We start from the raw sequence: 16,711 nt of genomic DNA, 5'->3' as shown, positions 1-16,711 counted from the left end.
CAGCAAGATGGCCAACGTACGGTCAGTGTAAACACACAAAACTGGTTTTAGCTCTCCTGAACCGAAAAATCGTCTGGGTTTAATGATTACAAATTGTCTATTGTCTGTCATTGGAATCGTAGCTGTTGTAGTAAACTTCATTTTTTCATCTTCTTCAAAACTGGACCAATTTAAAAATAAACCGGATGGACGACCTAAGTCGCAGCCATATTAACGTAGCGTTAATTGTTTTCACATAACATTGGCGGATCCAGAAGGGGGTTGCGGGAGTTGGACCCCCTCCCCTTCTCTGGGACATATGATTTTTATTTTAATCTTAAGGAGGCTGACTTAATTTAGTTTTCCCTGTCCATGTTTTTGCGCATTCTAGTAAAATACAGTGTATTTGTACTTCTCATTATTTTTTTTCTCGATATCATTTATAAAAATGAACACAGTTAACAAAATACAGATAAAAATATTTAGATTTTTGAAGGAAAAATTTATTTTTCAAATCATTTTTGTTGTTGTACGACAGGGGAGCGTTGCCATTGTCCTTTTCTGACGTTATGATTAAATGAAGCTTTGTATGAGTACATTATAAGAAATAACATTAAAGAAAAAGTAAAAACCGTTCGCCATTGAAATTTTATACACAGAATAAATGCTATCCTCTAGGGTATTTTCCTTTTTTTAAAATCAATCCATTATACCAATCTTCATTTATAATGTTCCATATATATAGCAAAATTTGGTGCATTTAAACGTTTTGAGATGGCCCCCACTAAAAACCAGACGGTAGAATTTAGTATTTTTACATATAAGGTAGAAAATGATATCACTAATCAAATATAATGATTTAAAAAAAAATACTACAATAGTGTAGTAATCTTTAAACTGCATCGAAGTGAGAAAAATGACATTTTCCTGTATATTCGTATAGTAAATGTACCTCTATTTTGAAATAGCCCTAAAAAGAACAATATGGTCGATTTTCTTGAAACTTCGCGAATAAACTAGAGTTGGTTTAAATGACATATGGTTAAAAAATAAAACGTTTTGCTATTGTAGGTTTCCGCCAAAGAAAAACAAAAAAGCAAAAACAAAAACCAAATCGGCATCCTTAAAATGCTAATTTAAAGGCAATTTTTCCATCTATAATCTAAATACTATACATGTAATTATCTAACATAAATGCTCTTGAAATTGCTGATTTAAAAGATGTAAACTTGTTATTTTTTATATTAAAGGGGCATGGTCACGATTTTGGTCAAATTCTATTTTTCAGTTTTATTATTTGCAATGCTTAAGGAACTCATTTCTACTGATCAAATTAAATTTGAGAGTCAGTCATTACGTTTTTAGAAAGATACAGAGCTTACAATTCTTTGTCATGAAACAAAGCTCGTGCCCTGTTTTTGTTCAGTGGGTTCAATATACATGTATACCAATAAAAAATCTTTTTCAAGCTGATCTGTCTATCTTCATATTCATTTTAAGCATAAATAAACAGTTCTTAATGATTTACACATTCATTTAAGGTCTAAAACTGGAATTTTACTTCAACATTCAAAATGTAAACAAAAGCTGTGTTTACATAGCAAAGAATTGTAAGCCCTGTAACTCGCTTATAACTCAACAAATGACACTCAAATTTTGGTTGCCTATTAAAAATGCATTATTCATTGAAACATTGTATTTAGCAAAACCCTTTCAATATTTTATTGAAGTAAAGAATAATTCTTCAGCACTCGGTGTTTTTTTCTTTGAGAAAGTATGTGAAAAATTTAAAAAAAATACACAAAGCATTATCGATAAATACACAGAATTTTATTAATATCCACTAGGTATTTTTTCGTTATTTCTTACGAAAAGCGATTGTTCTTCATATATTAGTAGTTTTAAACTGACAAGCCAGGTCGAGTAAAACGACGTTCGCGTATGAGTACACGCATTCGTTTTACATTTCAGAACTTCTTTTGAGTGTATTGTTGAGCTAACTAAATGTAGGCTATAATTTAAGTGGCTATAATAGATAAGTATACTTCGTATAATGCCTTCTTTGTATTTTTGTGTTGCCTTTGCATGGATTTTTTCTTGATAGATCAAAACTATAGCTACTTTAAGAGCACGAACTTCGCGGACTGAAACAGACTGTCCCCACGGACAGACCTAGCTCCATTGAAGTGATTGCAGATACATGTACTAGTTACCTTCATATATATGCAGAAAATAGCTGGTCCTTAATTCTGTGTTTGGTTCTCGTTTTTGATGAATAAAAGGTTGAATTGGTATGGGACACCTCCATATTATGATGTACTTCCTATCGAAATAAACAATAAAATCAAGTAAAATTGTATATTTGTTTCTTTCTCTCCTAACATTGTAACTTAACAGCGTAGTGCAATGGTTAGTGTTAACTTCAAATTTAGTCATGAGTTCGAATCCCGTTGGGGCTTTCATAAATTCTAAACCGGTGAAGGTATCTGTTTATAATTGTTCTTCCTCCCCTCTACTTTTTGTTCGTTCTCTCTCTCTCTCTCTCTCTCTCTCTCTCTCATTCCCACACTTGATTTAATTACAGTGCAGTCAGTCAGTTGCTGTTAGGATATACATGTCTAAAGTTGTTCTCTCCTCCAGTTTTGTTTTCATCTGGACTTATGTGCTGACTTCGCAAAATACATGATCCGCCTACCACCACGTGACCCGGAAGCAGTGTGTTTTATTTTGAGGAAGTGAAACTCGTGTTCTGCTAGGGAAGATCAGGGGATAATTTCTTGGACTGATTTATTGCAACAATTTAACACTCTGTTCACTTCGCATCAAAGATGGCAAGTGACGAACTCTCCAAAAAATTAAACAGACGAAATGAAATCAACGAAGGGGGTGAAGCCTCTGAATTACCGTCTATGAATGTTTGGAACCCCTACACAGAATTCAAAGAGTTTTCTCGTAAACAAATCCAGGATTTCCAGAAGACCTTTAACAAGTGAGTAATTGTAATGTAAAGCATCTGTCATGTTTTTTTGTTTTTCAAGTTAGGCTAATCTTTTTTGTGTTTTATGGGGTCGGAGGTCAAAGCCTGCTGGAGTTGATGACAGGATTTCCTGATCACACTACACATGCTACACTTCCATATAACCTGAAGTTAAACATGTGTACACTGGCATAAAGTATGCCAATATGCATTGTTTGACCAAAAGCCATATTAACAATTCTTCTATGATTTATTACAAATATTCTCTCTCTTTTTTAAAAACGTGTAATCTCTATCAACATCATGATCATAAACTAAAAATAATTAAGGAGGTTATTTTCATTTTAATATAGATAGTCTCTGATTACAAAAAAGGAAGAGCTAGGAAATAGTATAAAAATACATTTCCTTTTTATGCAATATTGTTTTTTACAATTGCACATTATTATATTTTTTGGCTCTTCGGTCATTGACAATGCTGAATATACATCTAGGTTTGTTTTCCCCTAAGATCCATAAACTTTCAGACAACACAATCAGTTTTTTCTCATTTGCAATATAATTGAAAAACTTGGCATGCTGAAATCTAATAATTTTTGGGAGAGCCTGCTCCAAGCCTTGGGATGAAAGAAAAACAATTTATTTCATGAAAGAAACATGTGTCTCCCTAATGGTTGACAATTTAATCCCCCCAAAGTCATAAATCAATTTAATGCTTATTTTGACCCTATCTTAGCCCCCCTTTAGATGTGAAACTGTGTGACTTGCCTTGAGAAAGGGACTACAAAGCCTTTTATAACTTAAAAGTTGGCTATCTCTGTTAGGACAACATTTTAGATATTTAATATTAGAAACAGCTCAACTATAGTCTGTCCCAAGTGATTGCTTCCATCACTTTTTGATGATTTTTGATAAAAATACACATACCTGTGAAAGAAGTACTGTTGAAATAGTTGGAAGGGAATATATCCAAGATATCTCCATTAACAAATTATCCCTTTTCGATTTTTCTCTCATAAAAGTTTACAGAAACAAAAACAAAATTCTTACAGAGATTTATAATGGGAAATGTTTACATCTTTTCTCCATTCGGAAGTACTTGGGACACCTAGTGTAAATTTTCAACGTTATCATCTATGATCCGGGCTTATTAATGGCTGGTGCGATGCAAAATCCCCGTAGACTTTCTATTTTGGGATGTGTATTGAAACCTGAAGCGGTAGAGGGGGCATTTCAAAATAGATAATCTGGACATTTTTCATATTAGTGGATGAGCGTAGTTTGAGCACAAAGGTATTTATTATTATCAAAATATCAAGCGAAAAGTGGTGGAAGCAAAAATCTCGGGACAGAGTATAACAATATTGGATTTGAGTTTTTACCCAATGCCTGTCGTAAATTAAGTTTTTCAATGAATATAACCATAAGAAAACTTGAAATGTGTTTGTATAGCCAGGTATTATAGTTTTATACAGTACCGGTAATAAATTGATATATAAGGAAACTATATTTTCTAAACTTGACCTCTTTTAAAATATTGAGTACCTGAAAAATGATTTCATTTCTTAGAACAATAAACAAATTGTGTTTTAAAATTGTAGGTATGATGTTACAAAGGATAAGTTCATTGACTTTAACGAGCTGAAGCTAATGATGGAGAAAATTGGAGCCCCACAGACACACCTGTCTCTAAAGGCTATGATCAAGGAAGTTGACGAAGACCATGACGATAAAATCAACTTCAGGGAAGTAAGTTACCAACCATGACCAATGTTTGCATTACCTGTGTAGAGAAAATGAATACATGTAGTATTACATTACATCTTTACATGAATTTTCATTGTGTTATGCAAGTGGCAAGACATGTAAATATTTAGACTTTTTAAAATAATTTCAATAGTTCAACCCCCCCATCTGATTTCACTTTATAAGGTTACAAATTCTTTTTTTTTTTTTTTTTTTAGAAAAGTCTGGCTTGGTTTATATCTTTATATAGTAAATCAGATTTACACGCTGCTATTTAATTATTAGCTGTTAATTAAATTACAATATTTGTTCAACAATTTTGGTTAATGTTTCCAAGCTCCTTACATATAAATGTGTCACCAAGTCTTAAGTATCACTGAACCTGTCGCCTGCTGGAGTGGCTTTAAATGAAATTGCACTTTATTCATTTGCACAAATTTTATGCTGCAATTATCCAAAGTGTAAACATGAGTGATCAAAATAGAACATTCTAGACGGTGATTCTGGTGATGTTCATTATTACCGCAAAGAAATGATCAAAGTTTTTGTAATCTAAATATCCAATACAGGTTTTCTGATTATCCTATTATCTGTATGGCTTACTGACATGCTATATTGCCAATTCAAAAATTAATGTTTGAAACATATGATGTAACATAAATTAAATATCATTATTCTTTTTTTTTTCAGTTCCTGTTGATTTTCCGTAAAGCCAATGCCGGCGAATTAGAGGCAGGAAGTGGTCTGATGGACCTGTTTGAAAACATGACGGAAATCGATGTGGAGAAAGAGGGTGTCAAAGGAGCCAAAAACTTCTTTCAAGCTAAAGTGAGTTATAAAGACAATTAGAGTCACTTCCTGTTGTTCGCTTTGTATAGCATAAAGGGATTAAACTTTATCCACGTTTGTTTGCCAGACTTAACTTTATCAGTAATAGTCTTCATTGTCATGCAGCACTGTTAAGGTTACAGAGCCGCATCTAAAAATATGTTCAATATGTAAATTATTTTCAGTGATAAATTAAATAAGAGGGGCCTCTCATGTGGAGATCTATACCACTTCAACAAGGCTTTGTTGAGTTTTTTTAGGGGATTCATGTGCATTTTTACTTTTTTGGGTGGTTTTATTTTTTTTTTTGGGGGGGGGGGGGGGTCTTTTTAGGGAGAAGAGAATGTCTTGTTTTAAAGGTTCATATCTTTACTAAGGCCAATCAAAAATGATAATGACTTGCTAGAGATATAAAATATATTTTTACATTGAAAAAAAAAAATACATGTAAACATCACAAATATCATTAAATATTCTTCACACTTGTCCTCAAGAGCTTATTTCAAAACTGTATAAGTAAAAATTGGGTTGATTATGAAAATGTCATAATCAGATAAGTACAACTGATACAGGGAGTTCAGTAAACAATAGGATTTAGAAGTTTACTTCCTTGATATATATTTCCAGTGACACAGTACACAGGAAGGGTAGGTCCAAAGGCTGTTCAACTCACGCTGTTGACCTCATCTTGACTTAAGATCTATCTTCCATGAGAAGAACAAAGATTTTGTGAACAAGTTTAATTTTCTGAAATTTTTGTTGAATTTAAGGCAGAAAAAGACCAGACTTTGATGCGACAGAGAAGTTAATTAGATCAAGGAGTTGATTTGATCAAATTACATGTATTATAATGTATTATCCAATGGGGGAGGTTTCTAACATTTGTGATTATAAATAAAAAAATTTATGTACAAACTTGACTTAAATAACCAAATGTAATACGAAATATATCAAAAAAGGCAGTTTAGCATCTGCAATGGTGAAGTCTTATGCCTTTATTTAAAGTCACATTCAATTTCTTTCAATATGATTTACAGTCAAGGGCATTTTGCTAAATCTATTACTAGTTTAACACTACCGTATACTGGGTATTTTCTGCGCCTCAAAACATTTGCGGTTTAGACCCTCAAAAGTATCAAATTATATTCTGTGTTTTCCAATTTCTGCGATTATATTAGACCGCAAAAATAAAGATACAACGTATTAAAACATGAACATTGTATCAAACTTTGACTACCTTTATTATGCGTGTTTCGGGACTCTGCTGGGAGTATTACCGCTAATACCATGTGTAATGAGGGTGTTGTTCTCGGTGATAATTTCCCATTACATAATTCGCCACCTGTTGACACTTTAGATGTGGTAATTGTTGTGTGGTCAATGTTTATATAACAAATTTTGGTAAAGAAAAAATGAATTTCATATGTCAAGCACTTAAAATACATTATCTACATTATCCATATGTGCAGATCGAACACGTTTATTTATTTACCTGAATTTTTTTAATATATTATGTTTTTGAGTGTGTATTTTTTAAGATACATGATTGTATATATACTAGAAAAGACGTCCCTGGTTACATATATAGTAAGTGGGGATTTTAGGAACTGTTCCACCCAGAAATGATGTTACGAGTAAATTAGGGGTAATGAAAATACTTCATTCATTCATTCGGAATACAACCCTGCTGAGACCAGTAGATACAGTGATTATCGCAATTTGTTAATAATTTAGTAAATTATTAAAGAATAGTTTATGATTTTAATTTCTGCCGATTTTTCATACCCACAAAATACCGCAGAAAATAAGCAACCGCAGAACACCCATTATATGGTATTCTTAACTGTCTTAGTCAATAAAGTAGAGAAAATTTCCTTCTGTTGGAATATCTTTGTGGTAAAGTCAGGTATATGACATTTCTACTAGCTCTGGGGGTAGAGTCGATTGGTAGAGGGATGGATGTGCACGCAAGAGGAACCAGGTTCAAATCCCAGTAGAGGCAATATATGAGCCTGACATTGGGACCTGGGTATTCTCTGGAGGGTGAAAGAGATTGTCTCCAGTACTTTGCCTCACAGGTGTTGGCATTCTGGAAGAGTCAAGGACTACTCCCTCCTAGAAGGGGACAATGTGGTATATAGGGTCAGGTTCATGTATATAGCATTCCTACTAGCTGTGGCTATTGAGTTATAATTATTTAGTTCAGTAGAGTCCTAGATTTACATGTTAGAGGTCCTGGGTTCAAACTCATGCAGAGGCAATATGTCTGGATTACATCTATAACATAGTTATAGTGAGAAAAATAATGATTTTTGAAGCTAGGAAAAATAGGTAAAGCTGAAATGTAAAATACATATGCAAAATGTAAATTTTGTGTTGCTTTTGTATGCATTTGCAACAATATAAGAACATGTACTATGATTATATACTGAACTTTCATCTGGTTTTACAGTTGTTTTGCAAGAGTACATTTTTGTTGAAATTAAACTCTTTGACATTTTGACTTCCCTAGATTGAGCAGCAATCTGCCAGCAAAAAGTTTGAGGAGGAAATTAAGAATGAACAAGAAGAAAAGAGGAAAGAACTAGAGGAGAAGAAAGAGAGACAAAAGGCATTCAAGGAGAAGGCTAACTTTTTCAAGCAGGCAGCTAGTTAAAGAGGAGGGCTTTAAAGTGAGCATACATGTGCATAGGTTTAAGCAATGGATGCATGAAAGCAGTTTTTATGTAATGGTTAACGTGAAATGAAGCATTACTATCAGATTGGAATTTTTTAAGCACCATTTTTTCATTCAATTTGTGAAACAAAAGTTTTGCTGTTTAACAAAATCAAGAACTGATTTTAGCATTTAAATTAAAATATGTACGTTGTATTTTCTTTGCCGGTATTGTTGGACTTTATTATTGTTAGGGGGATTTTGTGGTCTTTTAACATTGAAGTTGAAATTTTTTTCACTTGCACTGGTCTTCCGCTTGATATTGAAACTTTTCTGTAATCTGAATGTAGAGAATGTAGATTAGTACCTTAAGTTTAAAATTGTCACCTCAGGAACCTGTTAGCAACAACATGATATTTTTTGTTTTGGGGTAAATTTGCAATAAATTGTTATTTTCTGTTAAAAGTTAATGTTGATAAATATTTTATGTATAGTTGATAATGCAAGATTGTTTTTTTTTTCCTTTTTCCTTTGTTAATTTTTTTTGGTATTGGAGTGCAATTTTGTTAATGATCTGAATTTGTTTTCTGATTTTGAGTTATTCCTAGTCCTTGAAATAATTTTTTTATTATATATTTCTTTCCATTTTAATGCTCGTACTAACATTGTATACTTTGCACAAGATCTGATTTAGTTTTTAATTTGAACAAAACCTATCTGTGTTATTTGATTTTTTTTATGGGAGAGGTTTATTTTTTCACTCGCCTTGTAAATGATGTTTTGTATTTGTACCTGAAGATCAGTATGAAATTGTTCAACCATAACTAACGGTAATGCAATATACATGTAAGTAGAAAAAATTAAAATCTCACAAGTGCATTCATATGTATGATTTACAAACCAATCACTGCACTCTCTGTATCTGAAAGTTAATAACTTGGTCATATATATTTCAGAATCATTTTCTTACTCAAACGGTTAATGTAAGTTTGGGACCATGTTTAACTGTATAGAAATTGGTTTCCAATGCAAGACTTCCATTTAAAAATAAAATTAGTAGTACATGTATAACCAGTAAAAAAAACAGTGCAATGACCTTTGATATTGCAAATCTTTTGTTGGATTAGACATCACATTATCCTCGGAAAGGGTTTTAACGTTGCAAAATGTCAAATGCAATTTACACTTGAACAGGGTGAGGTGCATAATTTTATTGTAAATTCCATTATTATCCAACTTGTGTTCACCAGTATTAATTAATAGTCTTAAAAATCCATTACAGTTGAATTTCTCTTGTGTAAAATAACCCCTTATTATTGTCGATATGGTGCTTGGCTTAATTTTTTTGTATGATTTATTGTATATTCCCCACCCTTTTATCAAGTACTAATCTTTTTTGTGTGGTTTCAGATGTTTATGTAATACTTGGATATATGTGTCTTGTGTTAGTGTACACAGGTAGAAGTAATGTTTTTATATGTTTGTAACTCTAGTTGCAATTGCTTCTTTTTTATATGTTTATATTGTACAAAAATAAATATTCATATCATGTGATGGGTTTTAATGTATTTTATATGAACATAAAAATCTTGTTCTTTTCCTTTTCTATCTTTAATATATGTACTGGTACATGCATTTATTATAATATTGCATTTGATAAGTGAAAGTCTGCATCAGGTCAACGGAGCGGATCAAATCTCTTGACTTGGGAAGATGTGGAAAAGGAAGCAAAACTTGTAGTACATGCATTAACTGAAGGGAGAAAAATCAAAAGTAATTATGAAGTAACAAAAAAATTAGAGAGTTATCTTTCTTCCTGCACTGTTTAAATAGGTTTTTTTAATTTACAGGGAGGGGCTCTCTTTAATGTGAATCTTTACATAAAATTTAATGGCAGTACCAAGTTTACAGATCAAATGCACTGGAACTGTTACATAAAGTAGAGGGGATAATGAAAAATGGCCTCACCTCACCAAATATACCCAATTTTCATCAAACAATATCCTGTCACTCCTTAGTACAAACAATATATACATTATTCATGTTTGAAACCAGATGATATTTGACAAACTCTTCATTGCATGTTAAAAACAACAATCACTGTGGAAAGTGATTTTCTTTTGTGCATTGTGAAAGCCTCGCCATATCCTATACACTTGCCCTGTGATGTTTATTTTCCCTCTTCCTGACACATCCAATAAAAGTTACAATTGTATGTACTGGTAAATAGTTTACATGTATATATATACAGATTGGTATATCTCTGGTTGTTACTAATAATTGTAGAATGACTTTCTCGCCCATAGAACAATTCCTGGAACTTGAATTTAATATTTTTCAGTGCAAGGTTTGCAACCATCTTTACTCAAATTCGTAGAATTATTACAAACTTCATTAAACACCAGTGATGAAAGACTCCGGTTGCTAGATTGCTGGGTCTTCTTATCATTGATTTGGAAGCATAACTGAGGATTAAAATATAAAACAGTCTAATTAAAACCACCCCTTCTCCTAAATTGGTCTGGGTCCCTGATGAGTGGAATGAGAAGGAGGATGATTTTAATTAGACTTAATTCAAAATGCCTGCGACTTTCTTGAGCATTTTCATTAACATCCTTGTTTAATATGAATATTCAAAGTCCTTCCTTATCACTCCTACACTGTTTCCTGAAACAATAATAATCAAGTTGATTTCTATCAAGATGCAAGACTTGATGGATATACAATTATTGTTCACTTTCATAATAGGGTCAAGATATATAAAAGATTATAAAATCAATAGTTTTCTGACCAATTATGAATGGAAAAGCATTTTTTTTTTTTTTTAAATTCTGCTTGCATCACGAAGAAACTACTTTAGAAAATAAAAAATTTAATTTAAAAAATTCAAGATGGTAAAGACTTAAATAAAAATTTGATGTGTTGTAACACCCGGTGTTCTTTTCAATATATTTAGCTAAAAATTCTAAATAACAACACTAAATAACACACAAGACAGCAAATGAGAATTCATAGGAAGAATTCACTCATCTCTCACTTTTCAAACTATAAGATAAAAAAGTTTTCGCAAAATGCTGTCATGTGGGTTTTGGGGAGTTAAAATATTGACATAACCAATATATTGCAGTATTCTATCTTCTACCTAAAGTAAACGATACACAAATTATGTGATGCATACAAAAATAAACAAAACTGCCAGTACTGACTCTTTATATTTATTTCAGTATAGTGAAAATAAAAATGGTGTTGTTTAGACAAGATACATGACAAAAGACATGCAGGTACATAATACAATAAGTAAATAAACCAAAGGTCACATCGTCACAACTTCAAGTCACCACAAGCAGTGGTTACATAGACAAACAGAAAGTCTGCAACTGTCTATCATTGCATATCAAAATTGACAGAAACCAAAATATCAGATATTCACCAGAAAACTGAACAAATGTCATAAAAAACAACTGAAAAATAAAAGAATGGGAGAAAGATGAAGTATTATATAGAAAATCCTTTGTAACCACTGACTGTGTCCTGTAAAGCTGATTATAGCACACTCACACACACACACACATGCACACATCCTTAGACTTCCTAAATAATAGATAAAACAAAAAGAGTCCATTTATACGACACAATTAAAACTATAAAGTCCTAGTCTTAATCATAAAGCCTGTACAATTATCTACATTTACAATACATCTTTTTTTTTTAAAACATTATCATGAATTAATAACATACAATGAAGCAAAGACTTTTTAAAAATAATTTAGATTATACTTCCCAGTGAATTCAGTATTAGTGTCCTCCAATAACATTTATATCTTTGTGGAAATTTGTATAACTTTAATGAATTCTTACAAATTAAAAAGTATAACAAAAAATACTTGTCACAAATTGGAATCTCTAATTTTTATCAAGACCTTGTTTTGCAATGGATAATTATTATTTAAGTTTTTTTACTCATTCATGGCCTATAGCATAGAAATTTATAGTTATACCACAATATATTCCAATCCTGGTGCTTTTACATCTTGGGTAAGCAATACATGACTTCCTCAGATCAACATCATCAATACCAAATTTTGGCACCCAAAAACAATAAATAAAAGGGGAAAGTTGGTCAACTATTTACATTCATAAATCACAAGATTATTGGACCCTAATGGGATAAGAAGACCATAGCACTGTGCTAGGGGTTTCTCTGAGAAAACTCTTGCCTTTTCCCCACACATAATCATCAAACAAACTTTCCATTCACTAGAGAATATGTTAAAAATAATTCTCTCTATTTGAACCTGAAAACTTCCATCTGTGAAAATGCTTTTAATATCCAAACATATAAAATGGTTTCAATTTTTCCCCCAATAATTTTTTACGACTTCTTCACAGGTGATCAGCAGAAGTCCCTAAAAGCATCCAAAGTTGACACAGGAAATGAATGGAGTTCGGAGATTACAACAAGACACACTTCTTTTTCTTGGGCGGTTCTGGGGGCTCCAAAGCAGCAAGAATTGCTTCATCGAATACATTCTTTAAACCTTTCTGCAAGACAGAAGGAAAAACATATTTAATCCCAAATGCAATATGTTGTGTCTCTTTCATATGTGTAATACTTATAGATGTAATGACATACATATGAGTTTATCAATATTTATAAAAAAAAAATTTAATATATGTGGCTCTATAGAATACAGTATGCATTAGGGATGGGACGATCCAACGATGCACGGTGCATCACGGTATTTATTTTGACGATATTTGGATCTATACATTTACCATTTATACAATAATACCTAAGCAAACGTTTTTTTTATAATTCGCAAATATCCGAGCTTCATATATCGGCTATATTTAGTCCGCGCGCTTAAGATGAAAGTACAATGATGGCGGAAAACCTTGTAAAGTTGTCAAAACTGTTATGAAGCTAAATCTGGAGTGTGGAAAATGTTTGGATTACTTGTTTATGAAAAAGTAGTGTATATGAGACTAAATTACTTTGTAAATTGTGCAACGCTCATTTTAAATATAATAAAATAACTTTGGACATGCAGTAATACATCGACAGATTGAATAAATTTTAAACCCTTATTCATGTTTTCATTTAGTTGCAATGTATCAGGGTATTTATCGTATCGCATCTCAGGTATCGTGATATGTACCGAATTGGCTAAGTATAGTATCGTCCCAGCCCTAGCATGCATGGTTCTGAATCCATTCAACAGAATTTGCAAAGCTGCCTATGATATCAATAATTGCTTAATTACATGATTTTTCCAAACTCTTCACTTTCATAGGGGAAAAAATTGAAAAATACACCAACCTGTGTTAATGCTGAACATTCAACATATTTTACAGCCTTCAGTTCTCTTGCCAGTTTTTCTCCTTGTTCAAATGTGATAGGTTTTTGTTTGTTCTTGGCTAACTTTTCTATTGTTGTTGCATCATCCCGTAAATCTACCTGTGTTCCGACTAGTAAGAAAGGGGTCTTCTGACAATGGTGTGTTATTTCGGGAACCCACTATATTAAAAGAAAAAACATTAATTTCAACATGAATTATATAGGGAACACTAATCATATCTAATCTTATATACATATTCAATTTAACAGAATATTTGAAGTTTACCTTTCCCTGAGCCAAAAAAAGACTTCCAAAATACCAAAACAAAATACAAATGTATAATGTTTTTCATGAATTCATAATTGACAGAATTAACAAAAATTACCTTTTCTCGGACGTTTTCAAAAGAAGCTGGCGATACTACGGAGAAGCAAACTAGAAAGACATCAGTCTGTGGGTAGCTAAGGGGTCGTAACCTGTCGTAGTCTTCCTGACCTGCTGTGTCAAACAGACCTAACGTATAGGGTTCTCCCCCAATCATCACCGTCACAGCATAGTTATCAAACACAGTTGGAACATACTCTGAGGGGAACTTATTTGTGGTGTAGGAGATCAGTAGACATGTTTTACCGACAGCTCCATCACCTACTACCACACATTTTATTGTCTGCATGGTTAGCTAGAGACTGAAACAGAGAAAAAATGTTTAGGTATATCAAAATGTTGCAATGCATTTTAAAAAACCTCTACGTGGTAAGTATTGTTAACTGCGCTACTGCACATTTGTAGGGCAAAATTTGGTGAAATTTACTTCATATAATTATCAACTGACTAAAACTTTGGGAAAATTTTTCAATTTGCCACACAAGAGTAGAAGGGTCAATTCTACACTGGCAATCAGAATTAAAATAAGAAATATTAATATAACATGTGTATATGGATTTATCAACTGAAAAGCAATAAATAAACATGCACAATATTATCTATTCTCTTTTGAGAAGTGGACGGGCATCGCCTACATCCACATGGATGTAGGCCATGCCTGTCCACTTCTCAAAAGAGAATAAATATTATCTACACCACTTAAACTATTGAAAATCATACTATATGACAATGTATAAAACCACAATGTTAATCATATTAATGTCTTAAATTTTATAACTGGATTAAATTTATGGAACATTTTATCTAATTGGCAGATGAGTAACAAGGTTAAACTGACACTCCCATTTTGGTTCAAAGCTTTGCTTTCACGTTCCTTTTTAATTTTATGAAATCTAAAGTGACAATTTCCATATAAAACAAAGAGTTAAACTGTTTAGAATTGGTAAATTAAGACAAAATTCCTCTGGTTCATTGAAATTATAGATTATATTACTAGAATTACAAGTTCTTTTATCCTTTTCCTAATCTGAAGCTTTAATCAGTGATTCTGTGGAGTGGAAGTCAATAAATTAAAAAATAACCCCTTTCAATGATAAACTGATGATCAAAAGGTGGCAAGCCAAGCGTACCAGCGCAATATATGCCATCATATACACGGCAATATGTACAAAAATAAGAATGGCTAATTCACAGGGGCGACTTCCGCCATTTTGCTATTGTGGGCCAACTTCTTAGAAAAGTAAGTACGGTTCGAGAGTCTCAGATGAGTGAACGATATGTGTTACAAGAACCTTAAAAATAAAATGAAATGTTTTGATTACCTTCGTTACTTTGGTTAAATATATTTTGTGATTTTCTCTCAGCCTGCAGTTTCCGGGGTGTACGAACGGAAGTAACTTCTCACGCGCAAGCGCATTAAATTCCACACGCTAAATATAGAAACATGCGCCTGTACGCATTTCAGCTTAGTGATTGGCAGTTGTCGTGGGCTCTTTAATTTATACACCAATCTAAATATAGGAGTATTATAAATAGACCAAATATTAGAAATAGACAGAAATATATAAAGATGTATTCTTGTTCAAAGAAAATACATAATACTGTTAAAGATATATAAACAACAGATTCTTATAATTAAAATCAATCTCTTAACTTTATATATATTTTGTTCTGCCTTCAATAAATAAAAGGTATATATATATATATATATATATATATATATATATATATATATATATATATATATATATATATATATATATATATCAAACACTAATTGCACGGGTGTTGGGTACTACACTGATGTGCTAAAACCCGATCAATATGACACGATTTGCATAATTCAGTAATCAGTATATTTTCCTCAGGCAATTTAGTATAGTATAAAACTAAAGCATGTGCAATTTTTTTTATCGTAGGAACTGATTTGCTCATGCAAATTCTGCACAGTCGTTGTAAATCTGCACCTCAGTGGTCAGGGCTAAATGCTTTTGCATATGTTTTGTCGCAACACCAAAAAGATTTCCGCTGAAGACGCTGCATGACCGGTAGATGGCAATAACCACCTTCTTAACATGCAAGCGACGGCTCTTGAAGTCTTCCAGTCTCTGGGGCTGGGACCAAAGCATCTTCCAACTTTTAAGAAAGAGTATATATTATATGAGTCAAATTTCGCCCACACAATTCGCAATTTTTCAAAGTGATTCAGGTACATTAAAATGTTATGTTAGTTTTAGAATAGTTGATATAACACAAGTTTTTACTGACTTATCTGTTTGATTAATTTGCATTCGCCGTCAATACAGTATATGTCGTCAGAAGTATTTTTGTAATTCAATCAAAATCAGTCAAATATATAATGACATTTTTCTTTCCTTTTTTTAATGGAAAATATAGAGCGATGCATTGAACAAAAACAAAAACGTCATTTATATAAGCCAGTCTTCGATAGATACATCTTTGATGAAAATATATTTTGTTTGTTCAAGCAATCGCTCAATGTTTTCGGGGAAAAACTGCTTAAAAACAAGCCGTTTTCTGCTAAAAATGCGACAATGGCGGGAAATTTAAGGTTGACCCTTTGATATTAAATCTCAAAATTGTGGGCATTTGGTTAAAAAAAAATACATGTATAAGCAAGGGCGTCGGAACGGGGGGGGGGGGGGGGGGGGGGGCTAGGGGGCCCCCCCCCCACTTTTTTTGCAAAGTTAGACCTATCCATCAGGCACATGGCATTTGAGAGGGTTCAGCCCCCTCCCCTTTTTGTCGCAGCAAACAGAATTGTTCCTAAATTAACCTTGA

The 16,711-nt window shown here is 32.4% G+C and overlaps 2 protein-coding genes across 2 annotated transcripts; one reads left to right on the top strand and one right to left on the bottom strand.

The window, feature by feature from the left end:
- The first annotated feature begins 2,695 nt into the window (after nt 1-2,695).
- Nucleotides 2,696-9,740, top strand: LOC128188112 (EF-hand domain-containing protein D2-like). Its single transcript, XM_052858959.1, has 4 exons — nt 2,696-2,968; nt 4,558-4,705; nt 5,393-5,530; nt 8,043-9,740. The coding sequence occupies exons 1-4, from the start codon at nt 2,808-2,810 to the stop codon at nt 8,184-8,186; spliced, it is 591 nt and encodes a 196-aa protein (XP_052714919.1). The 5' UTR covers nt 2,696-2,807; the 3' UTR covers nt 8,187-9,740.
- A 1,647-nt stretch (nt 9,741-11,387) lies between these two features.
- Nucleotides 11,388-15,368, bottom strand: LOC128188113 (cdc42 homolog). The gene is made up of 4 exons (XM_052858960.1): nt 15,232-15,368; nt 13,911-14,211; nt 13,507-13,704; nt 11,388-12,728 (listed from the first exon to the last, which is right to left on the bottom strand). The coding sequence occupies exons 2-4, from the start codon at nt 14,196-14,198 to the stop codon at nt 12,639-12,641; spliced, it is 576 nt and encodes a 191-aa protein (XP_052714920.1). The 5' UTR covers nt 14,199-14,211; nt 15,232-15,368; the 3' UTR covers nt 11,388-12,638.
- Between the last annotated feature and the right edge of the window lie 1,343 nt (nt 15,369-16,711).

This window comes from Crassostrea angulata, chromosome 6 (assembly GCF_025612915.1).
Source record: "Crassostrea angulata isolate pt1a10 chromosome 6, ASM2561291v2, whole genome shotgun sequence".
NCBI lineage: Eukaryota > Metazoa > Mollusca > Bivalvia > Ostreida > Ostreidae > Magallana > Magallana angulata.
The sequence above is the reverse complement of the archived record's forward strand: the minus strand, read 5'-3'. Positions and strand labels throughout refer to the sequence as shown.